Genomic DNA, 27,164 nt, shown 5'->3' on the forward strand with positions numbered 1-27,164 from the left:
GCTCAGCCCAGCCCTTCACTTCTGGCTCCTAGAGTGCGACCTGGAGATTTCCGGTGTCATCTGAGACTGTTAAAACCAAACCCTGACACTGACCATTGTCTGCAGCATCCCTCCCAGGCAACTTCCCGGGGACCAGCCAGAGCTCTCCCGGCGAATTTGACCATCAGCATCACCAGCTTGGGCTCCTCAGGGATCGAGGGGAGGGGCGCAGTCTGCAAAAGGAGATGGGATGTTTGGGCAGAGCTGCTCCCCCTTGCAGGATTGTGGGGATCTGGATCCTGCTGTTTTGGGCTGTTGCCTCTTCCAGGCCCAGGCAGCCAGTTCAGGCTTTTGAGCTGCCCTCTGAGCCTCCAATTCTTCACCTTTTTCAAGGTCTGCCAAGTCTTGGGCCCTCAAATGAGCCAGGTTCGGGAAGCTTTTTCCCCGGCTATTTGTATGTCAGCCTGCAAATTGTTGAATCCCCTCTGTGCTGGGTCCGTTCTCCCTCTCCCAGCCGGGGCCCTGCCGCGTCTCACTGGGCTGCTGTCTCCTGGCCTGCTCTGCGCTTGCTGATTTGCCTGCCCCTGCTCCCTGACCTGAACGAAGCCAACAGAGAATAACAAACCGGCAGCTGCTTGGGCTGTTCTCACCCACAGCACTTCCCACTTGCTTAAACTGAAGAACCCAGGGCACAAGCCGCACACGACTGCCACTGGGGCGGGACGGGTCACAGAGATCCCCTTGAGACTGTCACCTGATGGGCTGGAAACACCGCACAGCCTTCTGACCTGCTTTTGGGGTGCCCCAGACTATGTCAACTGAGCCAGGCCCTCTGGCCTCCTCCAGCCCTGGCACAGCGCTGGGGTCCCAGCCCACAGCCGAGTGACACAGACATTCAACACAGCTCTGCTCGGGGAAGACTCCGTCAAAGGACTTATCCCAGCTCCCAGGCGCACAGCCCACTGGGACCACAACACCAGATCAATCCGTCCCAATCCACATAAAGTTCATGCATAGCAAGCTAATACGTTCCTCCCCTTATCACTGAGATAGAGAGATGCCCAGCTCTTGTGCCCCAGAGAACGATTCTTTACTCTGGGTTTGTTAACAAATGAAAGGGTTTTATTGAGTACAAAAGGCAAGATTTCACTGACTGCCACTGGGGGCCTTTCCCTAGGCCTCCCCTGCTCCCTGGGGCCTGCCTGAGGCTCCCAGAACTGTGGTGAGCTGCAGAATTTCCCTTTCTCTGCATGCCCGGCGAAGTCAGCACAATAGGTCCATCTCCTGTGCTGGGGCAATTGGGCTATTGCAATGGATGAGAGGTGAGAGCCATGCAGGACGGGCATGGCACCCACTGGAGGCGTCGCTCCCCTTGGGCACTGAGAGCTGGAGAGAAAGCAACAGTTTGATTCCTTTAATTACCTTCTCCATTATCTGCCCTGGCACAGAAGTTAATCTGTAAACACCTGGAAGATAATAAGGTGCCAGGTAACAGTCAACCTGTGTTTGTACAGAACAAATCATGTAAGACCAATCCGAGAGCTTTCTGTGTTAGATAACAAGCCTTGTGGAGAAGGGGGAAGTGGTGGATGTGGTATACCTAGACTTTAGTAAGGCTTTTGGTACAGTCTCGCATGATATTCTTATCCATACACCAGGCAAATACAATCTAGAAGGGGCTCCCATGAAGTGGGTGCAGAACTGGCTGGAGAACTCTTCTCGGTGTGGTTGTTAATGGTTCACAGTCATGCTGGAAGGGCAGAACAAGTGGGGTTTCGCAGGGGTTGGATTTGGGGCGGGTTGTATCAATGTCTTCCTCAACGAGTTAGCTATTGGCATAGAGAGGACGCTTATTAAGTTTGCTGCTGATCCCAAGTGGGGGGGATTGTGAGGGCTTTGGAGGACAGGGCCATAATTCAAAATGATCTGGACAAAGTGGAGAAATGGGCTGAGGCAGTGGTTAGTGACCAGTAGATCAAGGTCTACTGGCAAATTTTGGAGCCTCTGACGGGGTCCTGCCTGGTTTGGCCGGGAGGCTGCCAGGTGCCTGCACTTCAGCTGTCCCTCCCCGCATGCCTTCCTGCTCCTACCCAGAGCCTCAGGGATGCCCCTGGGAGCCTCCTGCTTGTTGTGCAGGGTGGGGGAGACAGGCAGGGGGAAGCTGATGTCACCACTCTCTCCCCCTCCCATGTACCCCACCTTCACAAAGGGAGAAGGGCAGGGCCTTTGGTGAAGGGGCGGGGCAGAGGCAGGCCTTTGGCAAAGGGGTGGGGCAGGGGTATTTAGGTTTGACATTGATCCAGGACTGACTTAAATTCAAAAAGCGACCTTGTGCTTAAAAAGGTTAGAGATCCCTGGTCTGAGGTTGATAGGATGACGCTGAATAAGGACAAATGCAAAGTGCTCCATTTAGGGAGAAACAATCACAGAATGGGAAGTTGAAAGAAAACACAGGACTATGCAGCACTTTAAAGACTAACAAGATGGTTTATTAGGGGATGAGCTTTCGTGGGCCAGACCCACTTCCTCAGATCAAATAGTGGAAGAAAATTGTCACAACCATATATACCAAAGGATACAATTTAAAAAGAACACATATGAAAAGGACAATAGGTCAGTGACTGTTCAGAAAGGATCCTGCAGAAAGGGATCTAGGGGTCAGAGTGGATCACAAGCTAAATATTTGACGATAGTGCGACACTGTGGCAAAAAAAAGCCAATGAGATTCTGGGCTCTTCAAACAGGAGTGTTGTGAGCGAGACACGAGGAGTCGTTCTTCCACTCTGCTCTGCCCTGAAGTGGAGTGTTGTGTCCCGGTCTGAGCACCACATTACAGGAAAGAGGCAGAGCAACTGGATCATAGAATCATAGAATCATAGGACTGGAAGGGACCTCGAGAGGTCATCGAGGCCAGCCCCCGCCCTCAAGGCAGGACCAAGCTCCGTCTACACCATGCCTGACAGATGTCTATCTAACCTGTTCTTAAATATCTCCAGAGAGGGAGATTCCACCACCTCCCTTGGCAATTTATTCCAATATTTGACCACCCTGACAGTTAGGAATTTTTTCCTAATGTCCAATCTAAACCTCCCCTGCTGCACTTTAAGCCCATTACTCCTTGTCCTGTCCTCAGAAACCAAGAGGAACAAATTTTCGCCTTCCTCCTTGTGACACCCTTTTAGATATTTGAAAACCGCTGTCCCCCCTTAATCTTCTTTTTTCCAAACTAAACAAGCCCAGCCTGGCTTCATAGGTCATGTTCTCTAGACCTTTAATCATTCTTGTCGCTCTTCTCTGTACCCTTTCCAATTTCTCCACATCTTTCTTGAAATGTGGCGCCCAGAACTGGACACAGTACTCCAGCTGAGGCCTAATTAGTGCAGAGTAGAGCGGCAGAATGACTTCACGAGTTTTGCTTACAACACACCTTTAGGCGAAGGTCCAGAGAAGAGCAACAAAAATACTGACCAGATAGAGAACGTGAGCTGTGGGAGGAGGCTGAAGGAATTGGGCTGGTTCAGTTTGGAGAAGAGCAGATGGAGAAGGGGCAGGAAGGCAGGTTGCACAGACATCGATCAGGGAGGGTCCAGATGGTGCTGGGTCCTGCCGTGAGGGTAGGGGACTGGGTGTGATGAGCACTTGGGGTCCCTGCCAGCTGTCAGGTTCTAGGGATCTGTAATTCTACACGTCTCTGTCCCCCGAGACAAAAGTGTTCCTGCTGCCCCCCTCACGTAGTTCTTGGAGTGACTGGCCCCTCATGTGGCCGGTTCTCACCCATCAGCTTGGACGTGTTGGTTTGATTCAAACGGGTGGGAACCTCAGGTCTAGGGGCCAGATGCAGCCCCCAACTTGCCTGGATCCAGCCCCCGAGGGACAGGCCCCGCCCGACATTGGGGACCCTACACTGGCGCTCCAGCCCCTCCGCTGCCCCACTGCGAGGTGGAGCACACAGTCTACTAGCCTGGCCCCCTCGGCTGTGGTGGGGGTGGAATGGGGATGGTCCTCCTGCTTCTCAGCTGGGCCACGGCAGTGAGGGGATTTGGGGGGTTTTGCTTCTCACTCGTGTGCGGCCCCCGGCTGATTTCTCTGTGGATTGGTGGCCCCCGACACAAAACAGGTTTCCCTCCCCCCCCCCCCTGGATTGACACATCTCCATTGTCCTGATCTCTGTCTGGAGAGCTGGGGGGGCCCCTGAAAGTGGCATGTAGGAAATGTGTTCCGGGGGGGTTAACATACTCTGGGAAGAGACCAGTGACATTTCCAGAGACCAGGCTGGAAATCGACGCCTGCCCTGCAACTCCCCCTCCCCCATGGCCTGACACGGCCCAGCCAGGCTGCTGCCCAGGGACTCTGCTCCAAGGGGTCCCCCGGCCTTCCCAGCAGCTGCCTCCTCCCAGTCCTGCAGCTGTCTCTTGACCCAGCTATGGGAGGCTGTTAGCCCTTGGGGAGTATCCACATGGCAGCCATGAGGGAGCTCGGGGAGAGGGCTCATGCTGGCACCACTCCAGCTCTGGAGAGGAGGTTGCCATGTGCCAGGGGAGACACATGTCAGGCCTCCCTGGCTGACGGCTCCTGTGCTCAGTGTCCCAGGACTCTAGTGTTACCCGCACACGGAGTGGGCGTGGGTCACTGTCCCAAGCAGAGACACTTAGAGCACGTGCAGCAAGAGATGAGAGCAAGGGAGCTCTGCAGCCCGAGCTGAGAGCCAGCTGGCTCTATAGCCCTAGTTGTAGCAGTTCCTCCACTAAGCTCCCGCGGTCCCAGGTTCCCATCCGCCTGGTGCGGTTAAACCAGCACAGATGGAGTCATTAATGTTTGTGCCACCCTCCTGCTGAGAGCTCCGTAGAGAGGCCTGGGCGGTAACACTGATTATTCGATGCAGCGCAGGCTGCAAACAGGTGGGTGGAAACCATAGCTGGGAGTCGCATATATGCCATGCAGTGGATACAGGGCTCTAGAGAAACTCACACCCAGAAAGACAAACACACTCTTTTGTGGCTCAGGCCATGCTCCGGTCTCATGCAGACACAGCAGGGAATGTGGAACCGGAACAGAACACACCAGGGGGCTTCTATTTCCAATCCTGGTTTATTCAGTGAATTTACCAAAGCCCAGAGAGACTGCAGCCAGCAGTGAGGTACTGAGACCCATGCACTGGGCACCCCTCACCACATGGTGATTCAGCATCTCTACATCGCCACTATGCCATGGAGGGGCCTTGGAGAGGGAGCAGCTCAGATTTCAGACCTTCATTTACAGGCATCAGGTGCTGCATGGCCCATGCAGCAGGAGGTCAGGAGAACAGGTTCACCAGCAGCAGCCCAGCAAGGAGTGGAAGGTAGAGGGCAAACGAGAATTTCCACAGAGCTGGGCTAGCTCCAGAGATGGGGTTAGTTGTTGTTTTGCTCGTGGTGGTTGTTTTGGGGGTGCACGTTGTTTTAGAGGTAGTGGTGAATTTTGGAGTGGTTGTTGTAGTACGAGTGGTAGTGGCAGTAGTTCTAAGGGAGGTTCTCTTGGTGGTTGGGTAGTGAGCACTGGTGGTTGTAGTAGACATGGTACTTCTGGTGGAGGTGTTTCGGGTGGTACGGTAGAGAGTAGTGGTAATTCTAGGAGATGTGGTGGTGGTTGTTCTGCTGGTGTGGTTGGTAGTTCCAGTGAAGGTGCTCCAGATGGTAGGGTAGCGAGTACTGTTAGTTGTAGGGGTGGTTGTTCTGGGGGTGGTAGTTCTGGTGCAGGTGCTTGGGGTGGTTGTATAGGGGAAGCGGGTGGTTGTAGGAGAGGTGTTGGTGGTTGTAGTACGGGTGGTAGCTCTAGTGGAGGTGTTCCAGGTGGTAGAATAGCGAGTAGTGCTAGTTGTAGGGGAAGTGGTGGTGGTTGCCCTGTAGGTGGAGGTGCGGGTGGTTGTAGAGATGTAGTGGTGGTTGTAGCAGGGGTGGTAGTTCTAGTGGAGGTGCTCCAGGTGGTAGGGTAGCAAGAACTGGTGGTTGTAGGAGATATGGTGGTGGTTGTTCTGTGGGTGGGAGTGGTAGTTCTGGTGGAGGTGCACCGCATGGTTATATAACGAGTGCAGGGAATTGTAGGAGAGGTGGTGGTTGTTATGCAGTTGGCGGTGGTACTTCTGGGAAAGGAACTCCAGGTGGCTGTGTACTGTGTTGAGGAGGTCGAAGGAGAGAGGATAGTGGTGATAGTAATGGGAGGGGGTAGAGCTCATCCTTGTGGAGCGAGTAGTGGTGGCTATAGGAGTAGTAATTCTGCGGGGGGAGGTGGTTATTTCCAGAGTGATATGGGTGAGAGGGGTTCTTTCTAGAGTTGTTGTGGTGAGGGTGGATATGGATGTTTCCGAATTGGTACCACTTAGAGTGGTGGTGGTTGTTTCTGGAGGAGTAGTGGTGGGGGTAGAGCTGGATCTTTCCAGAGTGCTAGTGGTGCAAGTGCAGGTGCAGGTCTGATGTTTCTGCAGTGGTAAAGGCAGTGGAGGTGCATCTTTCCAGAGTGGTAGGTATGGAGGGGGATTTTTCCTGAGTGGCAGTGGTGGGACTGGCTGTGGATGTTTCCAGAGCAGTAGTGGTGAGGCTGGAGGTTTATGTTTCCGCAGAGGTGGTGATGAGGCTGGAGGTGGTTGTTTCCGGTGCGGTAGTGGTGAATCCGGAGGTAGTTGTTTCTGGAGTGCTACTAGGAAGGCTGGAGGTGGTTGTTCCCAGAACAGTAGTGGTGAGGATTGAGGTGGTTGTTTCTGGAGAGGTAGTAGTCAGGCTGGAGGTGTTTGTTTCCAGGGTGGTAGTGGTAGCAGTGGAGGTGGTTGTTTCCGGAGAGGAAGTGATGAGGCTGGAGGTGGATGTTTCTGGTGCAGTAGCGGTGAGGCTGGACTTGGTTAGTTCTGGAGCGGTAGTGGTGAGGGTGGAGGTGGTTGCTTCCGGACCAGTGGGGGTGAGGCTGGAGGTGGTTGTTACTGGTGCAGTAGTGATGAGGCTGGTATTGGTTAGTTCTGGAGCGGTAGTGGTGAGGGTGGAGGTGGTTGCTTCCTCAGCGGTGGTGGTGAGGCTGGAGGTGGTTGTTTCCGGTGTGGCACTGCTGTGGCTGGAAGTGGTTGTTTCGAGAGTGGTGGTAGTGAGGCTGGAGGTGGTTAGTTCTGGAGCGGCAGTGGTGAGGGTGGAGATAGTGGTTTCTGGAGCGGTAGTGGTACCGGCGGATGTGGTTGTTTCCAGAGAGGAAGTGATGAGGCTGGAAGTGGTTAGTTCTGGAGTGGTAGTGGTGAGGGTGGAGGTAGTGGTTTCTGGAGCGGTAGTGGTGAGGCTGGAGGTAGTTGTTTCTGGAGCGGTTGTGGTGTGGGTGTAGGTGGTTGCTTCCTCAGCAGTGGTGGTGAGGCTGGAGGTGGTTGTTTCTGGTGCGGCAGTGGTGTGGTTGGAGGTGGTTGTTTCCAGAGTGGTGGTAGTGAGGCTGGAAGTGGTCGTTTCTGGAGTGGGAGGGGTGAGGATCGAGGTGGTTGTTTCCGGAGAAGTAGTAGTGAGGCGGGAGGTGGTTGTTTCTGGTGCAGTGGTGGTGAGGCTGGAGGTGGTTATTTCCAGAGCGGTAGGGGTGAGGCTAGTGGTGGTTGTTTCTGGAGAGGTAGTAGTCAGGCTGGAGGTGTTTGTTTCCAGGGTGGTAGTGGTCGCAGTGGAGGTGGTTGTTTCCGGAGAGGAAGTGATGAGGCTGGAGGTGGATGTTTCTGGTGCAGTAGCGGTGAGGCTGGAGTTGGTTAGTTCCGGAGCGGTAGTGCTGAGGGTGAAGGTGGTTGTTTCTGAAGTGGTGGCAGACAGACTGGAGGTGTTTGTTTCCGGAGCAGTAGTGGTGAGGCTTGAGTTGGTTGTTTCTGGTGCAGTAGTGATGAGGCTGGAATTGGTTAGTTCTGGAGCGGTAGTGGTGAGGGTGGAGGTGGTTGCTTCCTCAGCGGTGGTGGTGAGGCTGGAGGTGGTTGTTTCCGGTGTCGCACTGGTGTGGCTGGAGGTGGTTGTTTCCAGAGAGGAAGTGATGAGGCTGGAAGTGGTTAGTTCTGGAGTGGTAGTGGTGAGGGTGGAGGTAGTGGTTTCTGGAGTGGTAGTGGTGAGGCTGGAGGTAGTTGTTTCTGGAGTGGTTGTGGTGTGGGTGTAGGTGGTTGCTTCCTCAGCAGTGGTGGTGAGGCTGGAGGTGGTTGTTTCCAGAGTGGTGGTAGTGAGGCTGGAAGTGGTCGTTTCCGGAGTGGGAGGGATGAGGATAGAGGTGGTTGTTTCCGGAGAAGTAGTAGTGAGGCTGGAGGTGGTTGTTTCTGGTGCAGTAGTGGTGAGGCTGGAGTTGGTTAGTTCCAGAGTGGTAGTGCTGAGGCTGGAGGTGGTTGTTTCTGGAGCAGTGGTGGTGAGGCTGGAGGTGTTTGTTTCCTGAATGGCAGTGGTGATTCCGGGGGTTGTTGTTTCTGGAGTGCTAGTAGGAAGGCTGGAGGTGGTTTCTTCCACAGCAGTGGTGATGATGCTGACGGTGGTTGTTTCCGAAGCAGTAGCGGTGAGGCTGGAGTTGGTTAGTTCTGGAGTAGTTGTGGTGAGGGTGGAGGTGGTTGTTTCTGGAGCGGTCGTGGTACTGGTGGTTGTGGTTGTTTCCAGAGAAGAAGTGATGAGGCTGGAGGTGGTTGTTTCTGGAGCAGTAGCGGTGAGGTTGGAGGTGGTTGTTTCTGGAGCGGTTGTGGTGAGCGTGTAGGAAGTTAGGGTTGCTTCCTCAGTGGTGGTGGTGAGGCTGGAGGTGGCTGTTTCCAGAGTGGTAGTGGTGTGGTTGGAGGTGGTTGTTTCCAGAGTGGTGGTAGTGAGGCTGGAAGTGGTTGTTTCCGGAGAGGGAGGGGTGAGGATCGAGGTGGTTGTTTCCAGAGAGGTAGTAGTGAGGCTGGAGGTGGTTGTTTCTGCAGCAGTAGTGGTGAGGCTGGAGGTGGTAGTTTCTGCAGCAGTAGTGGTGAGGCTGGAGGTGATTATTTCCATAGCGGTAGGGGTGAGGCTGGAGGTGGTTGTTTCCAGTGTGGTAGTGGTGAGGCTGGAGGAATTTGTTTCCGGAGCGGTAGTGGTGATGCTGAAGGTGGTTGTTTCCGGAGCAGTAGTGGTAGCGGTGGATGTGGTTGTTTCCCGAGAGGAAGTGGTGAGGCTGGAGGTGGATGTGTCTGGAGTGGTTGTGGTTAGGGTGTAGGTGGTTGCTTTCTCATCAGTGGTGGTAAGGCTGGCGGTGGTTGTTTCCGGAGTGGTGGTAATGAGGCCTGAGGTGGTTGTTTCTGTAACGGTAGTGGTAGGGGTGGACGTGGTAATTTCTGGAGCGGTAGTGGTAGGGGTGGAGGTGGTTGTTTCTGGAGAGGGAGTGGTGAGACCAGAGGTCGATGTTTCTGGAGCGATAGTGGTGAAGTTGGAGGTGGATGTGTCTGCTCGGTGTTCAAGTGTGATCGGGCTGCTGGGGGTTATTTGCCCTCTCAGAAATGTGAAGGTGTAGGCTGTAGAAGTCACTGTGGTTCTGGGTTTAATCCCCTGTGCCGCCACTGACGCGCAGCCCTTTGCAGCAAATGGTGACGATGATGCACCTGTGGGAGAAATCCAGCCTGTTCTTAGGGTAGAGAAGCTCTTTGTCCTTTTCTGTAGCCTCCCTTTGGTCTCCCCCTTCTGTGTCCACCTCCCACCTGCCTGGGGATCTTGCTGCTGAGGCTATACCAGGCGTCTGTCACCCGCTTGAGCCTGGTGTTGTGGCCAGGATCCTTCCCCAGGGCACAGCACAACAGGGATTGAAGCGCCTCTGTCCCTCCGCCCAGATCAATTATTTGTTAACTACCACAAGCTGTCAAGAGCCCTGGGCCACACTGAGAAGAGGAGCTGCCTCACGGAGCAACAGCAGCGTAGCTCCACTTTAGACAGCACGGGGGTGGGGACTAGTGGTGAGAGCAATGGGTGTGTGAGTGAGGATTCTCCCCAGCTCTGCATCCCTGACATCACAACCCTCCCCCGGCAAATATCCCGCTGCCATCGCCCCCGGAGCAGGGCGGCATCACTGTGGGTGGTGGGGAGCTGGGCTGGGAGGGAAACGTCCCAATTCCTCTCTCTTTCCCTCCAGCCAGAACCCCTCTTGGCCTCCCCACCCGCCCAGGGCTCGGCCCAGACTCTGGATCCCTCCAGCTTTCGGGGGAGCTCTGGGGCCGGGACATTCCCGGGCACCCCCGACGCTGCGACCAGCTGGTAGAATTTACCTTGGTTCAGCTCGCCCGTGTAATCCAGGCAATAGGTCTCCTGCCCTGTGCAGGGGGTGATTTCGCTGTTGCAGGTATCGGAGCCCAGAGCAAAGCAGGTTGGGCACTGCCGCCCGTTCGGGGTGGTGTCCGGGGACACTGAGAACGAAAACAGAGAGACGGTTACAGGGTGCGTTAGGCCTTGTTCCAACTAGGGGATGGGCCCTTCCTCGCCCAGCATGTGCAGGCCTCTCCCTGCAGCTGGGCAGCATTTCTCCATCTGTCTAGGATACAACCGTTGGCGACGGCCGCACTGGCTCAGTTCTAGTGTGAAGGGGGAACCAATAGGGGCCGGGAAGTTTAGATTTGAGGCTGTCCGAGCGGCTGCTCCCTCCTTTGCCTGCAGCCCCCACCCGTGTGATTGCAAACAGGCCCCGACTGTTCTACCCCCCGCTTGGAGACCCACCAGCTACAAGGATTTCACTAGAGACAGAAATGACATGGGAGGAAATAGAGTTTGGGGCAATAACAGGGAGAAACAGGAACAAATACAATTTTGCTAGGGCTTGTCCACATGAACAGTCCAGCTGTAGGAAGGGAAATGGGGTGTACGGAGCCTCTGGGGTGTGACTCTTCCCTGTGCTGGTCCCATGACCTAACTGTCCATGTGCACCCAGCTGATACATGGGAGTCGTTTATTCCTGTGCTTTGAGCTAATGCCCTTCCAAAGCGCTCCTCCTGCCCACCCATGTACATTGGCAGGGGCACACGGAGAGGTAGAGCCACACCCAGCTCATACCTTGTAATTATTCATGTGGCCGTGCTCTGAAATAGAGACAATACAAACAGACCCACAACGTACCTTGAGGTGCGGCCGAGTTGCACAGATCTGTGGTGCATTGTAGGACATTGATCCTCACGTACTGGTCCTTCCCCACGGTGAAAGAGAAGGGGCCTTTTACGTCACTGTTATAGCTGCTGAGACATTGCTTGGAGAAGAACGTCTGCTTTGTCCCATCTTCGTCACATACATAAAAGCAAAACAGAAAATGTGAGTCTGGGAGGGACCTTTGGGAGAGGGTAGGGAGGGGATTTCACCTCCTTGTGTTGCTGCTGGGATCAGGGGCAGCCCTAGACGAGCTGCCAGAAACTGGCGCCCTAGGCGAACCATGCAATCAGCGCCCCCACCTCCAAACCCCTCAATGACATTGCACCACCATTTGGTGCCCCATTTAACTTGGCGCCCTAGGCAACCGCCTAGTTTGCCTAATGGATGGGCCCGCCCCTGGCTGGGATCCTGGGGTGCACAATTCAAGATGCTCAGGAGAAACCGAGGCCTAAACTTCACTCCACACTGGGTCAGGTAGTTTGAGGCTAAAGGGTTTGTTTGTGAGGGTTCAATCTCAGGTCCCGGCCACATTAATCTCAGTGAGGCCAGAGCCTGAATAAACCCACTGGGGACTGTGCTGGGAAAACGTCCTGAACAGGCTCAGAGGCAGGTGGGCGTGGTGGGGAATGAATAAGGAGGGAGGTCGGCAGACATGCGGCTGGATAACGACCGATCCCGGTAAATCTGGTGGGGGCTCCGCATCATTCCTACGGGAAGGGCCATTCAGTCCCGTTAGTCAATGGTAGAATGATCCAAACTGGGTCTGTAACTCAGGTTTCCCATGTCAAAGGACAAACTGTGGGAACTGAAGGGAACTGGTGAAATCTGCCGGCCTGAGGAACTTGGGGAGGTTGAACAGGGAGAGGTTTGTTTGGCATCTCCGAGTTGAAGGGGAAAATGATCTTAACTTTACATGCTAAGAACAAGCAAAAAGCTTGAAAGGAAGGGCCCCAGGCCTGAGGAGGTGGCCCATGGCATCACATGGGCTTTGGGAGCGGCTGGCAGGGCCCAAGGGATCCCATCCCCAGTCTCCTTTTCTACCCCCCTCAGAAAGTGCGTTTCTACCCGATGGAGCTACGTTTAGTGCTGTGCAGCCGGCCTGTGTGGGGTTGAAAGCCCAATGGATGAAATCCCATCAGTAGTTCCCAGGAGGTGAAATCAGTCCCCTGAAGTCAATGGGAGCTTTGCAACTGACCAGTGGGACCAGGTGCCCGGCCTGTCCATTGCTGCATCAGCAACTGGAACGTTGCCAGAACTGACCCAGCGCCCCGCCCAGGAGGAGCGGTGTTGGGGTGGCTCTGGTGGCGGGGGTGGGGACGGAGACAGAGTAAGATGTGCCAGGGGTGAAGGCAACGTCACCTACTCAGGGAAATTTCTTCTGCCATGGAGAGGCAGCCACCTGTTGCCGGGTCGTCTTGGCAGGTGCCTGGAGCCACATCGCAGGCCTCCGTTGGGCCCAAGCACACGTTGCATGTCAGGGTCCCTGCTGGAGAAAGAAGAGCGAGTGTTTCCTTCTTACTGGGGTAATAGTGTCCGCTCGGACACGTCCCTGAGCCCGAGTCTCCCCCTGCTCCAAACAAGAATGGGTCCAATCGCCTGTGGGACCGTCCGCAACTGCACAATTTCAATGACAGGGCCTGCAGCAGTATCCAGGCCAGGGACTGTGGCAGTCGCGGGAAGTCCTAGACAACTAGAAATAGGCAAATGTGGTGCCCCTCTGTAGAAAGAGTCTGAAGGACAATTCATGGAACAACTTCATCATTATTTCAACACATCCCTGAATGTTGCACTGAGCCACCAAACCTACAAGAACAGTCATTCAGAGACCCTTCCTGACAGTTGAAATGATAGTCGGCACCTCTACGGGGAAAGCTTCTGCAAATGGGCCCAGGCTGACGTTGTGAACAAACAACGTCCCGCTCCTAGGGTTGCCAGGTGTCCAGTTTTCTACTGGACCGTCCAGTATTTGCACCATATGTCCGGTAGAAAAAGTCAGAATATACCGGTACTCCACGAGGAGTACTGGTAGTTCGAATTAGAGATCCTAATTCGAACTATCTACTCTGTGCCACGTGTAGCCGTGGGCACGGAGTTCGGACTAAGGGGGATTTAAAAATGGTGGCGCCCAGGAAGATGCAAATGAAGCCCGGGATATTTAAATCCCGAGCTTCATTTGCAACTTCAAATGCCTAAATTAGCCTCCCTAGTTCGAACTAGAGGGCTAGTGTAGACATACTCTCTTGAGATTTTCAGGCTATGACAATCCAGCCACAGCTGTCTGCACAGCCAGACTTGAGCTATTCTTTGTAGGTGACAAATCTGAGGAACTGTCCCACACGGAGGTGTCATTAGAGGCGGCTTTGGCACAAACTCATAAACAAGTCCCCAGGGCCAGATGGTCTCACACATGAGTTCTGAAAGGATCAAACGTGAAACTAGGGAATTGCTAACTGTGGTGTGTAGCGTGGCCTTGAAATCAGCTTCTGTACCTAAGCACTGGAGGGGAGCTAATGTGACCCCAATCTTTAAAGGGGGTTCTAGAGGTGAACCTGGCAATTACAGGCCAGTTCGCTGATTTCAGTACTGGACAAACTGGTTGAAACTCTAGGAAAGAACAGAACAGTCGGACACAGAGATGAACAGAATTTCTTGGGGAGAAATGCCAACAGGTTTTCTGTGAAGGGGAATTCTGCCTGGCTCATCCGTGAGACCGCTTTGAGGGGTTCACGAGCATGTGGCTGGGGGGATCCAGTGGCTACAGTGTGCTTGGATTTCCGGAAACCTTTGACAGGGATCCTCAGCAAAGGCTCCAAAGCAAAGAAAGCTGCAATGGGATTAGAGGGAACGCCCTCATGGGTTGGTAACTGGCTAATAGACAGGAAACAAAGGGTAGGAATCAATGGTCAGTTTTCCGAGTGGAGAGAGGGAACTAGTGGGGTCCCCCAAGGGTCTATCCTGGGGCCCATCCTATTTAACATATTTATAAATGATCTAGAGAAAGGGGTAAACAGTGAGGGGAAAACATTTTCAGATGATACAAAACTGCTCAGGATAGTGAAGCCCAAAGCAGAGTGTGAAGAGCGTCCAAAGGATCGCACCAAACTAGGTGATGGCAGTGGAATGTTCATGCTGATCAGTTGAAAGGAATGCCTGTTGGGAAATAGGATCCAATCTGTACGTGTCAAATGCTGGGGAGTAAACAAACTGTTCCCACTCCAGAGAGAGATCTTGGAGTAATGTGGACAGTTCACATAAGGTGTGTCTAGACTACATGCCTCTGCCTACCCGGCATAGGGAAATGAAGCGGCGATTTAAATAATTGCTGCTTCATTTAAATTAAATGCCACGCTCTGCCGACCAGCTGTTTGTTGGTTCAGCACGGTAGTCTGGACGCTCCACAGTCGACATCAAAGGCATTTGTCGACCTCCCCGATATATTTCCTGGCAGCCATTTAAATTTAAATGAAGCGGCGATTATTTAAATCACCGCTTCATTTCCCTATGTCGGGTAAACAAATCTACAAGCCTCTGTCTCCAGAGGCATGTAGTCTAGACATACCCTCGGTGTCAGCGGCATCAGAAAAGCAAAAAAAAATGTTGGGAATGATTGAAAAGGAAATGCAAAATGAAAGAGAATCTCATATTGCCACTGTATAACCCATGATACGCCCTCATCTCACAGAGCTGCTGATAAAATTGACACTTTTTACTTTAGAAGAGAGGAGACTGAGGGGGATATGACAGAATTTTATAAAATCATGACTAGGGTGGAGAAAGTGAATAAGGAAAAGTTACTTGTTTGCATAACACAAGAGGTGGGGGTCACCAAATGAAATTAAAAGGCAACAGGCCTAAAACAAAAAAAGGAAGCCTTTCTTCACACAACACACAGTTAACCTGTAGAACTCCTTGCTAGAGGGTGTTGTGAAGAATTTAACTGGATTCAAAACGAGGTAGATACATTCATGTAGGTTCATGAATGGCTATTAGCCAAGCTGGGTGAGAATGGTGTCCCTACCCGCTGCTTGTCAGAGGCTGGGAATGGACACAAAGGAGGGATGAGTTGATGATTCTCTGTTCTGTTCACTCCCTCTGGACCTGGCATGGGAAGACAGGACACTGGGCAAGATGGATCTTTGGTCTGACCCAGTCTGGCCACTCTGATGGTCTCAGACTCTGGCTCAGCCTTTCCGACATCCAGGTCATGTCTGATACTTGAGCTAGGATTCGTCTTTTAGACGTATGTCCAACCTCAATGGACTGAGTGCGTGGGATGAAGGCCAGGAGGGTTAAGTGGCTGCAGCCGTGGACGACTCACCTTGGGCACTGGCTGTCGCTAGGAGAGCAGGGAGGAGGCAGAGAAGTGAGGAAACCCCCATGGTGCTGGGAGGAGCCTGGGGCCGGGCTGGGAGCTGAACGGAGCCTTCTCACGGCTGGTGCAGCGAGCTCTGCCGGAGGGGAGCAGGAGAGAGTCACAACAAAATTGGGCTAGAAAGGGAATTACGTCCGAAATTGGAAGTTCAAGGGGAGGCAGCACCCGGCAACAGACCTGAGCAAATACTTGATTTCTGGTTCCCTGGCAGTTCTAAAATCTTTGACCGCAAATAGTCTGTGTTGACCACATTTCTCATCTAACTGAAAAGCCAAACGTCATAGCGGTTGGGTTCATTGTCAGACATTTATAATGACACCAATTTCTAATGCTTTTCAATGTTGCAGTCAATTCTGAAAAGAAAAGCTACCTTGAGAGGAGGAAAAAGTGAAGTGTCGAATTCTGGAAATGTCGCTTTTTTTCAAGGTTTTTTTTAACAATTTTTTTCACTAGTTTGTGCAAATTTTCAGTTTCCTCAATCCTGTATTGATGGAAAAATATGACTGGAGAATTTCTCCCCCCGGAGTATGCCTCAGATATTCCCACAAATAACAGAACAGGAGTCCTGGGAGTAGAGCCCCGCATGGGACTATATTTTAATCCTACACGTTTCCACCCTGTTTCTTGAATTTTTATCCTTGCGCCTGCCTGCAAAGACCTTAGCTCTCTAATCCCACAGGAGACATAGTCCATCATGCTACTTCAAAAACGAGTTTGGTTAATATACTGGATATGCAGTCACACAGAGACACACACACACACTCCTCAGACATAATTTTTACCACTAAAATATGGATGAAATCTTGCATGTAAAAAGTCATTTCACTGCTGTTCTAATGGACTTCAACTCTCTTCCCACCCCCTCCTCACATTCTAGTATTTAAACCTTTCTTTAGGAAAACACTTGCTCTCTCTTGCTGACATTTCTGACAAGCTGCTGTCATGTGCTTTGCCCCGTGGCCCCACAGTCTCTTCTTCTTGCCCACCCAGCAACCACCACAGCAAAGCACCTTTTCCCGCTCCCACGACTGTAGCAGCGAGGCCGGTGGTACCGGCAGGATTCCAGTCTGGCTGAAGGGCTCTACCCTGGACCGGTTTTCCCCTCCCCCATCCACATTGACTCCAGATCTGTGCTATCCCTTCTGAAACGGGGCAACCGGCACTGCCCACCTCAGGGCAAAAGCATCCTACTGGTCCGGAGAGGGCACTGCAGTATTTCCATGTAGTTCCCCATCCCCTCTGGCAGCCAAATGTCCTTTTTGGCTTTTCCCTTCTGCAGCGGCACGGCGAGCCCAGGTGAGCACGGCTCCTCCTCCGGGGACACTTGGGTCCCTTCCCTGGCTCCCCTCGGTTGAATTAGAACCTGCCAAGTCCTGGGCACTTCAAACTCACCATCCCCCAACGCGCAACCAAACCTGAATTTCATCTGCCATCCTGTTGCCCTTGAGCCCACCTTGACCAGGTCTCTCTGGAGTTCCCGACTCACCTCGGTGTCTGTCACCTCTGTGAATCTCATCCCCTCACCTGAGAGCCACCTCTTATCAACTGTTAAATACCAATGTAGGGGCGCTGCCCCTCCCCAGGTGCCACCCAGCTCAGCCCACGTTTGAGATCCCTTGTGGGCACCCAGCCATCCATTTCCTAGGAACCCAGAATGGCTCATTCGAAGAGCCTCAGGGTAATTAGCACCACCCTGCTTGTGAGCAAAGACAGGGACCGGAGTGGGCGACGTGCCCCGCCGGGGCCCAGTGACTCAGCTTGGCAGGGATCAAGGATCTGGGCATGTGGCTCAAGCTTGAGGAACCTGGCCAGGCCCACCGGGGCAGGTCCGGATGAAAACACGAGTGAGGGATACAAGGGGGGAGGGGTGGGGATGTGACAGACTGGGTCACACAGAGACCTCCCCTCGGAAGGGCCATGGAGCCCACCGACCTGCCTTTTTGCCTGCTGCTAAGCCAACCTCTCCAGCTTCCTCGTGCCCAAGCGCAGAGTTGGGGTCACAGCTCTCGGCAGAGAAACAGGGGCACTCAACACAGCCCGTCTCGGGGACGGCTCAGTTCGAGGGACTCATTGCAGCTCCCAGGTGCACAGCCCAGTGGGAGCAGAACCCCAGATCAATCTGTTTTAGTCCTGTAGTGAGCTGGGGTGGCCACTCACTGACCCCGACGGGGAAGAACTCCTCTCTAAGCCCGTGTAGGCTGAGCCGCATCCTGCCTCTTTAACTCCCCGGAGGCCCAGGTATTTACCAAGAGGTGAGGGACTGCTGCAGCACCTGCCCTGAGTCTTAGCTGGCTGTGTACACCGGGTCCAGAAAGCCCTCCTGGTTCCCATTCTAGTAGTAGGGACCCCCCTTTAAACAGGTCGCCCTCGACTCAGTGGGGCTGCTACTGGAAAGCAAAGCCAGGTATTGGTACGTTCTGGTCCTGCTTGACTATGCGACTTTGTTTCCCAAGGCCTTTCCACTCTGAAATACTGGAGCACAGACTATTGCTTCTGAGCTGGTGAAAATTTTTGCCTAGGTGGGGCTTCGCCGGCAGTTGCTGGGAGATAAGGGGACCAGTTTCACCTCCCAGCTTCTTCGCTAGGTGTGTGCCTTGCTGGGCGTACAGAAGTTACAGACTTTGGTCTCCCACCCCCAGACTGATCTGTTGGTCGAACCATTCAACCACACCTTAAAGGGGATGTTGAGAAAGTTTCCTCCTGCCAATATGCAGCAATGGGACCAACGCCTTCTGCCCTTGTTACTGGCTATTCGTGAGGTGCCCCAAGCCTTCACCCACTTTTCACCATTCAAGCTCCTCTATGGGCGTTAGCCCCGTGGGGCGCTCGATTTGATGCAGGAAGCCTGGGAAACCCCCCCCCCCCCCCCCCCACGTACAGGGCCTGCAACAGTATGTTTTACAACTGCAGGAATGGCTGGACTGAGCAGGAGCCCTGGTTCGAGAGAACCTTCAGGCCACCCAGGAGACCCAGGTAAGATACTACAGCCAGAAAGCCCTGGAAAAGACCTTGGAGCATGGGGACCGGGTGCTTCTCCTACTCCCTTCGGAGGAATCAAAGCTCATGGCCTGATGACAGGGCCCATATGAGATCACCTGCCGGATGTGCCCAGTTACTTATGAAGTCCACCAGCCTGATCAGAAGAAGAAGTGACAAGTTTATCATGTCCGTCTTCTGAAGCCATGGCAAGCATGTGAAGGGTTACGCATCCCCTGGACCTGGCACTGGGACCGCAGGTACTACAGTTAGCCGAGGAGGAAGGACCCCAGCTGGGCGACCCAGTGTCTGAAGGTCAGTGGAAGCAGGTTCAAAAATTGATATAAGCTTTTAGGAACACTTTTACCACCTTCACTGGCCGGACAACAGTCACAACCTATTCCATTCTGAAACCTCCCAGCCAAATAGTGCAAGAAGGGACCCGCCTCCTACAAAGACGGATGAGAGAGACCGTGGAGAGTGAGGTCCAGACTATGGTAGACCTTAGAGTGATTGAGAGATCTGCAAGTGAGTGGAGGAGCCCTCTGGTTCTTGTCTCAAAGCCCAAGGGTAGTATTAGATTCTCATTGACGTCTGATCAATGAGATATCAAAGTTCGATGCGTACCCAGTGCCTAGAACAGAAGATCTGCCTGACTGTCTCGGAACGGCACAATATCTTACAACCTTGGACCTGTTGAATAGGCAGATCCCCTTGAGTCAGGGTTCGAGGGAGAAGATGGCATTCTCCATCCCCTAGAGCCTGTTTCATTTAGTCCGGATGCCTTTTGGCCTTCATGGGGCCCCAGCTACCTTCCAGAGGATGATGGACCAACTACTGAGCCCCCCATCCAGCCTATGCAGTAGCCTGCTTAGACAATGTGGTTGTTTACAGCTGTATCTGGAATGAACACCTCCTACAAGTGGCGGCCGTCCTTCAGACACTCTGGGACACAGGCCTTACTGCCAATCCCAAGAAATGCCGCATCGGATTGCAGGAGATCACTTATTTGGGGTATTGGTTAGGATGGGGGTTGGCGCACCTCCTCATCAGCAAGGTAAAGACCATATAACAGTATCCTGTGACCTCCACAAAGCAGAAGGTACGGCAGTTCCTCAGGCTAACTAGCTTCGTGCCCCAGTTTGTGGCCATCGCCACGTCCCTCACGGATCTCCTGACCAAGAATAGTGCACAGAGTGTACGGGAGCCCCCTGATTGTGAAAAGGCCTTCCAGACCCCGAAGGACACATTGTGTAGAGAACCCGTCCTGTTCAGCCCAGACTTCAACCGTCCCTTCATCGTGCAAAGACGCCTCGGAGTTGGGGCTGGGGGCGGTGCTCTCTCAGGAGGTGGATGGGGAGGAGCACTCCGTTGTCTATATTAGCAGGAAACTCTTCCCTAGGGAGCGTAACTACTTGGTCAAAGAAGGCGGCCCTGGCTATCAAGTGGGAGGTCGAAGCCCTACGCTATTTCCTCCTTGGGGACTTTTTTCTACTAGTTACGGACCACACCCCATCAAGTGGCTGCACAACACGAGCAACTCCAACGCCAGGGTAAAGCGATGGTCCCTGGCCCTGCAGCACTACGCTTTTACCGCACAGCACCGAGCCAGGAAGGAGAACGCCAGCACTGATTGTCTGTCCCAGTGCGGGAGGTTCAAGTGCCCAGCCCTGCAGACCAGGAGCTGGACTTAAGCAGGGGGGGTTGTAGTGATCAAGGAATGCCACTCTCTGACCTCGAGGGGGAAGAACCCCTCTCCGAGCCCAGATGGGCCGAGCTGCATCCTGCCCCTTTAACTCCCCAGAGGCACAGGTGTGGGGCAGAGAGCATAGAAGCCCAGCCCAGGAGCTCAGTAGGGTCTCAGCTGGAGGAAGCAAAGGCCTGCCCTGAGCTTGAATCCAGGAGGGCCTGAGGACCTTAGAGAGGCTGAGGAATGACCTGGACTGCCGGGCACTGGCTCTGAAGAGGAGACCTTGTACACCCCTGCCCAAGGGTTCAGACTACCACGACCCCGAGGACCAGCAGCCGGTGTGGAGCCAGGTAGGTGCTGAGGGGGAGTTAGGAAATGGCCCAAGGGAAGCTGACGGCTGTCAGGCTGCTCTCCTAACATCCTAGAATGGGTCAGTGTCTTGCGGGACAGATACCCGCTGACCCCAGGAGCAGCCAGGACTGCCACAGCTAGGGCCCTGGGCGAGGACGTAGTAGAGTAGGGAGGGCCTGCGTCCCCCCTGTCCAACTCCCAACCAGGACAGACCCTGCCCTGGGAAGCCAGGTTCCCCTCCCCCTTCAAACTGGTCCGGCCTCCAGTTACCACATCCCTGGGGTCCTCATTGCCCATAGCAGCTCCTTGGGCCCCAACTTCCCCCTGAAGGCCCCTGTCTGAGACATGTCTCTGTGCAGGCTGGGGCAGGATCTACCCCCTGCTCAACTGCCCCTGCAGTCCCCAGCCTGGACGGCCCCTCCACTATTAGGCAGAACATCTCCCGTGTCCCCTCCCCCAGAGATGTCCATAGACGGGCTGGCTTCCTCCATCCTTGTGGCAAATGTGTCACAGTCCTGGAGAGGAATAAGAGACACTCCCAGATTTCCTCAACCGCCTCTCTGGCTTCGCCTTCCCCTCCTTGGTCTTCAGCCCCATTTCCTCGTGTTGCCGACAGCCCTTCGGATGGATTAAGCCGCATCATAAAGTCATTTCCCAGAAGAAGTGGTGTAACATCGTGTGACACAGCAGCACTCAGCCCGGCTCCTCCCTCTTGTGCCACAGCGAAAAGGGCAGGGATCTTACAGCTTCCAGCCAATCCTAGTTCTGCTATTTCCCCAGCAGAACGTTCTTCTTGTTACTCAGGTGCCCTCAATGACAGAAATCTCGGCCCCCGTGTCCCTCGCCCTGGAGTTCCCGGCCATGCGCTCGGGCAGCAGGCAGATGCTCCCTGCTTGGCTGCGCAGTGACCTGCCTCAACCCAGTGTGCCCAGTGGCTGCTGCCTGGGGACCCCCGTGCTCTGGGGAGCAGCATTTCCATGAGTTACCTGCTCAGCCCTGGGCATTTGCTCCCTCGCGCTCAGTGAGACCTGGTGACAGCCCATCTGGGCTCCTCTGGCTGTGCAGGGGCCTTGGGGCTGGGAACAGGGGAGTGAATTGGGGAGGAGAAGGCCCGGCCTCCCTCCACCCTCCTTCTTAGGTTACTGCGGGGCCTTGGCCTCCCACCAAACTGACACCCCCTGCCTGTGATCTACCCCAGCCAGCTGTCTCCCGTTGGTCAAACTGATCAGCACAGGCAGCAAGTGCTTCTGCTCATTCTGTAGCCACATCCAGGAGCTGTTCCTGAACAAACTTGCACGTCCCTCTATGCCTGCCAGGCCTGTCCCTGACTCACTCATCTACCAGATCTGCCGGTTGGCTCACCTAAGCCGCCTTGCTCCGCCCAGCCCTTCTAGAGAGCACCCTGGAGATTTCCGGTGTCATCTGCGGATATGTCTACACTACAAAGTTAATTTGAAATAACAGCCATTATTTCAGATTAACTTTAATAGCGTTTACAGAGCCAAACAGTGTGAATTTATTTCGAAATAGTGGAGCACTTATTTCAAATTTAGTAAACCTCATTCTACAAGGAGTAACGCCAATTAAGTGCTATGTAGACACTTAATTCGAAATAGGGGGCCTCCAGCCCTTCCCAGGGAGCCCTGGTGGCCACTCTGGGCACAACCAGGAAAACTTACTCTCCTCTCCTCTAGCCCCGCAGCCATTGAAGGGGTAGACCCTGGCCACAGTGCCTGCCAGCTCCAAGCCTGCCAGCCCAGAGCCAGCAGTGGCCACCAGAGCCCCTGACCCTGTGGCTCCAAAACATAAGCCAGCAAGCCACTGGCAGCCAGCCCTCGACTGCTCCCCAGGAGCAGTCTGCCAGCTCCCAGCAGCCTGACAGGGGCTGGAGAAGGCGGGCGCCTTCCTGGTCCAGGGCAGAGATCATGGACATTATTCAGGTTTAGGGGGGATGCCCCCAACTTCCATGATCTCAGCCGTAGGCGGAGGAACACGGCCGTCTACGGTAGGATAGCTGCCAGCCTGGCCACCAAAGGCCACATGCGAACTCAGGAGCAGGTTTGCATGAAAGTCAGTTTAATCCGGTGAGACCCCCCAAACCTGAGCCCTGAGCTTCCCCTCCCCCTTCTTCCCCTTGCTTCCCCCTTCCAGCTCCCTCCTTCCAGGTTTCCCCGTCCCCTCTCCTACCCTCTCTGTTCCCCTCTCCCACCTCCTTTCCCAGTCTCCCCAGAGGTTAATCCCCCCCCCCCCCCAGTTTTGTTCATTAAACCAATTTTCTATTTTTGAACATACGTGTCTTTTTATTTGACATCAGGAGGGGGGCTAGGGCGGGGTAAGTGGAAGGATGTGAGGGAGGAATGGGGCACGAGCCCCTGGTGGGGAAGACTGGGGAGGATCCGAGGGCTCCTCGGGGTGGACGCTTTCCCGTAGGGCCTCCTGGATCCTGACAGCCCCCCGATAGATTCCCCAGATGGCAGCCTGCACCAAATGCAGCCGGGCTGATGGCAACGACCCCACGAGATGCACTGGCGTGCCCAGGAGCAGCTCTGGCTCCATGTGGCCGAGTGCTGTGGTGTCCCGAGTGTGGGCACTCAGGGCTGTCCGAGCCAGGACTGCTTTGCTGTTCCTCAGCGAGATAGACAAGCAAGCGGAGAACCCTGAGAACTGTCTGTCCGGGATGAGGGTAGAGTCCTTTTAAGCCCAGAGCTCAGTTAGCCTCAGGCAGCAGCCTCACACACTAAGTCCTAATCTGATGCCAACAGAGAATACCAAACCAACAGCTGCTTGGGCTGTTCTCACCCACGGCACTTGCCACTCGTGTAAACTCAATGCGAGAACCCAGGGCAGAAGCCACACACAACCCTGCTTGACTGCGCCACTGGGATGGGATGGGTCACAGAGATTCCCTTGGGACTGTCACCTGCTGGGCTGGAAACACCACGGAGCCTGCCGACCTGCCTTTGGGATGCCCCGTCTCTGTCAGCTGAGCCAGGCCCTCCAGCCCTGGCACAGCGCTGGGGTCCCAGCCCACTGCCGAGTGACACAGACACTCAACACGGCTCGGTTCAGGGAAGGCTCCGTCAAAGGAACACATCCAAGGTTCCAAGTGCACAGCCCACTGGGACCAGAACCCCAGGTCAATCCATCCCAGTCCGTATAGGGTTCACACAGAGCTAGCTCATAGCACACTCCCCTCTTTGTCACTGAAGCAGAGACGTGTCCAGCTCTTCCCCCTCAAGGAACGATTCTTCACACTGGGTTTGTTAACAAACAAAAGTGGTTTTATTGAGTACAAAAGGCAGGATTGAACTGGCTGACCCGGCGGTCTGGCCCTAGGTCTCCCCTGCTCCCTGGGGCCTGCCTGAGGCTCCCAGAACTGTGGCGAGCGGCAGGGTTTCCCTTTCTCCGAGTGCTCCGTGAAGTCGATGCAAAAGGTCCCATCCCCTTTGTTGGGGCTATTGGGCTACTGCAATGGATGAGAGGGTGACAGCCCCGCAGGACGGGCATGGTGCCGGTTGGAGGCGTCGCTCCCTTTGGGCACAAAGAACTGGAGACAAAGTGACAGTTTAACTGCTGTGCCAGGGCAGATAACGGAGCAGGTAATTAAGGAATCCATCTGCTAACAGCTGGAAGATAATAAGTTGCTAAGTAACAGCCGGCCTGGATTTGTACAGGACAAATCACGTCAGACCAATGTGAGAGCTTTCTGGGATAGGATAACGAGTCTTGTGGAGAAGGGGAAGTGGTGGATGTGGGATACCTAGACATTAGTAAGGCAGTTGATACAGTGTCACGCGACCTTCTAGGCAAATCCAACCTAGATGGGTGCCATAAGGTGGGTGCATAACTGGCTGCATAGCCATTCTCAGAGAGTCGTTATTAATGGTTCACAGTGAGGCTGGAAGAGCAGACCAAGGGGGGTTCTGCAGGAATCTGGTTTGGGACCAGTTCTGTGCAATGTCTTCATCAACAATTTAGCTATTAACAGAGGGGTAGCCGTGTTAGTCTGAATCTGCAAAAGCAGCGAGGAGTCCTGTGGCACCTTATAGACTAACCGAAGTGTAGGAGCATAAGCTTTCGTGGGCAAAGACTCACTTCGTCAGATGCATCTGATGAAGTGAGTGTTTGCCCACAAAAGCTTATGCTCCTACACTTCGGTTAGTCTATAAGGTGCCACAGGGCTCCTCGCCAATTTAGCTATTGACATAGAGAGTTTGCTTATAAAGTTTGCAGATGATCCCAAGCTGGGAGGGGTTGCGAGTGCTTTGGAGGTTGGGTCAGAATTCAAACTGATCTGGACAAAGTGGAGAAATGCTCTGAGATAAACAGGATAAAGTAAGGACAAATGCAAAGTGCTCCCCTTAGGAAAGACCAATCCGTGTCACATACAGAACTGGAAGTGACTATCTAGGAAGGATCCTGCAGAAAGGGATCTAGGGGTCAGAGTGGACCACAAGCTAAATATGAGCCAACAGTGTGACGCTGTTGCAAAAAAATCAAACGTGATTCTGGGCGGCATGAACAGGTGGCAGGGCGGGCGTAGTACCAAAGAATTCCCGCCTGGAAGGAGGCTGTGAGGTGCCAAGTTTCCAGTCTTGGTCTGGGGCCGGCGTGGCCCTGCCAGGAGACTGAGCCAGAGACTTCGGGGAACCATCTTCCCTGGCTTGGAGGGTTAGTCTGTGCTGAGCTTTCAGTGTCCTGCTGCTTGTCCTGAGCACAGTCGCAGTCATGGACCGCCAGGCCCAGAGTAAATGACTGTTACCGGGGAGCGATCGGTGTGCGCATCCGCCTGTCAGTGCTGCAGCGGGTGGCCGGGAGGATCAGTCGGGTTCTCAGCCCGTTCGGGGAGGGGTCCCTGCAAACTGGGCTCAGACCTGCGTTTTCCTCAGACCGAAGGAGTTTCAGTGTCTGTGCTGCTCCTCAGGGGGCGGGGCTCTCAGCTCGGTGCCTTGCCTGGGGAGACCAGGGGGTCTGGCCTAACCGGGCCAGGTGGTGAGACGCCCCAGAGTCCAGGGAGACGAGTGTCAGAGGCTTTGTCAGCACCCGGGGACCAAGAGGTCTTCTGTGGCCACTCCCCCAACACATTCCCCCCATCTATCGATCTATCCCCACACCCCCCGTATCTATCTATCTTCACCCTCCACCCCTCTCCCTCTCTCTCTCTCTCTCTCTATGGCAGGACTGTATCTATGTGCGTGTGCAGCATCTGGTACATTGGGGGCCTGATCTAAAAGGCTGGGCTGGGCCGCACGTGTCACTGGAGAGCAGCGTATAGAAAACATGCTCTGACAGGAGCCCAGTCACGTTCCAGAGACCAGGCTGGAAATTGGCGCCTGCCCTGAGAATCCCCCTCCCCCACGGCCTGTGACAGCCCAGCCAGGCTGCTCCCAGGGACACTGCTCCAAGGGGTCCCCCGGCCTTCCCAGCAGCTTCCTCCTCCCATCCTGGAGCCATCTCTTGGGGGGCATCTGCACGGCAGCCATGAGGGGCCTCCCTCCTTGGGGAGAGAGCCCGCACTGGCACCACTGGAGCGCTGGAGAGGGGTGTGGCCGTGTGCCAGGGAAGACACATGACAGGCCTCCCTGGGTGACACGCCCTGTGCGTCAGTGTCCCGAGACTCTAGCGTTACCCGAACACCGAGTGGGTGCGGGTCACTGTCCCAAGCAGAGACACTTACAGCAATTGCAGCGAGAGATAAGAACAAGGGGGCTCTGCAGCCTGACGTGAGACCCAGCTGCGGCTATAGCCCGGCTGTAGCGGTTCCTTCACTAAACTCCTTAGATCCCAGATTCCCCGTCCAACCAGTGGTGCTTACACAGAGCGAGTCATTAATGCTCGTGCCACCCTGCTGCTGAGAGGCCTAGGAGGTGTCACTGATCCTGTGGCGCAGACTGGGAATGGCGGGTGGGCAGTGCGGCTGGGGTCACACACGCCCAGCAATGGATACAGGAATCTAGAGAAACACACACCCAGAAAAACAAACAAACTCTTCTGTGGCTAATGCGCGTGGCCGAGCTTTGGTCTCAAGTGGGCCAGGCCAGGCAGGCAGGCAAAGGGACAGAACACACGGGGGCTTCTATTTCCAATCCTCGTTTATTAGTGAATTTGCCAAAACCCAGGGTACGTCTACACTACAGCGCTAGTTCGAACTAACTTAGTTCGAATTAGTTAATTCGAACTAAGCTAGTTCGAACTAACGCATCTAGAACTAAAAACTAGTTCGAACTAGCGTTTTGCTAGTTCGAACTAGTAAGTCCACATTGAGTGGACTCTGAACAGGGCTTAAGGATGGCCGGAAGCAGTGCCGGCAGGGCATAAAAGGAGGACTTAGAGCATGGAGATGCTGTCTCAGGCTAGCCGAGGGCTGCGCTTAAAGGGTCCCGACCCCCACCCCGGACACACAGTTCTAAGGGGTGCCCCGCTTGCAAAGAAGTTCTGGCTTGGAGTGCCCTGAGTGCCCACACTGGGCACATCACACCACTCGGCCATCAGCCCGGCTGCACTTGCCGCAGGCTGCCATCTGGGGAGAGGGAGTAATTGGGGGGCTGCAGGAGAGCTTCCACCCCCAGAAGCCCGCAGAGCCAGCCCAGTCCTCCCCATCGGGGGCTCGTACCCCATTCCTCCCTCACCTCCTTCCACTTACCCTTCCCTAGCCCCCCTTCTTATTGATGTACAAAATAAAGATAACGTTTCTTCCAACATTGACTCTGTC

At 54.4% G+C, this 27,164-nt stretch overlaps 1 protein-coding gene across 1 annotated transcript in view; it reads right to left on the reverse strand.

Annotated features, from left to right (window-relative positions):
- The window catches only part of LOC142819679 (uncharacterized), a 52,415-nt gene that overhangs the window by 21,488 nt on the left and 3,763 nt on the right, over positions 1-27,164 (reverse strand). Inside the window, exons 2-7 of the mRNA XM_089772755.1 lie at positions 12,427-12,546; positions 11,037-11,192; positions 10,196-10,333; positions 6,768-9,538; positions 5,934-6,712; positions 5,291-5,858 (exon numbers count right to left, since the gene is read on the reverse strand). Coding sequence (XP_089628881.1) covers positions 5,291-5,858; positions 5,934-6,712; positions 6,768-9,538; positions 10,196-10,333; positions 11,037-11,192; positions 12,427-12,546 — 4,532 coding nt within the window. The remainder of the gene's footprint in view (positions 1-5,290; positions 5,859-5,933; positions 6,713-6,767; positions 9,539-10,195; positions 10,334-11,036; positions 11,193-12,426; positions 12,547-27,164) is intronic.

This window comes from Pelodiscus sinensis, chromosome 22 (assembly GCF_052426305.1).
Source record: "Pelodiscus sinensis isolate ZL-2025 chromosome 22, ASM5242630v1, whole genome shotgun sequence".
NCBI classification, from domain to species: domain Eukaryota; kingdom Metazoa; phylum Chordata; order Testudines; family Trionychidae; genus Pelodiscus; species Pelodiscus sinensis.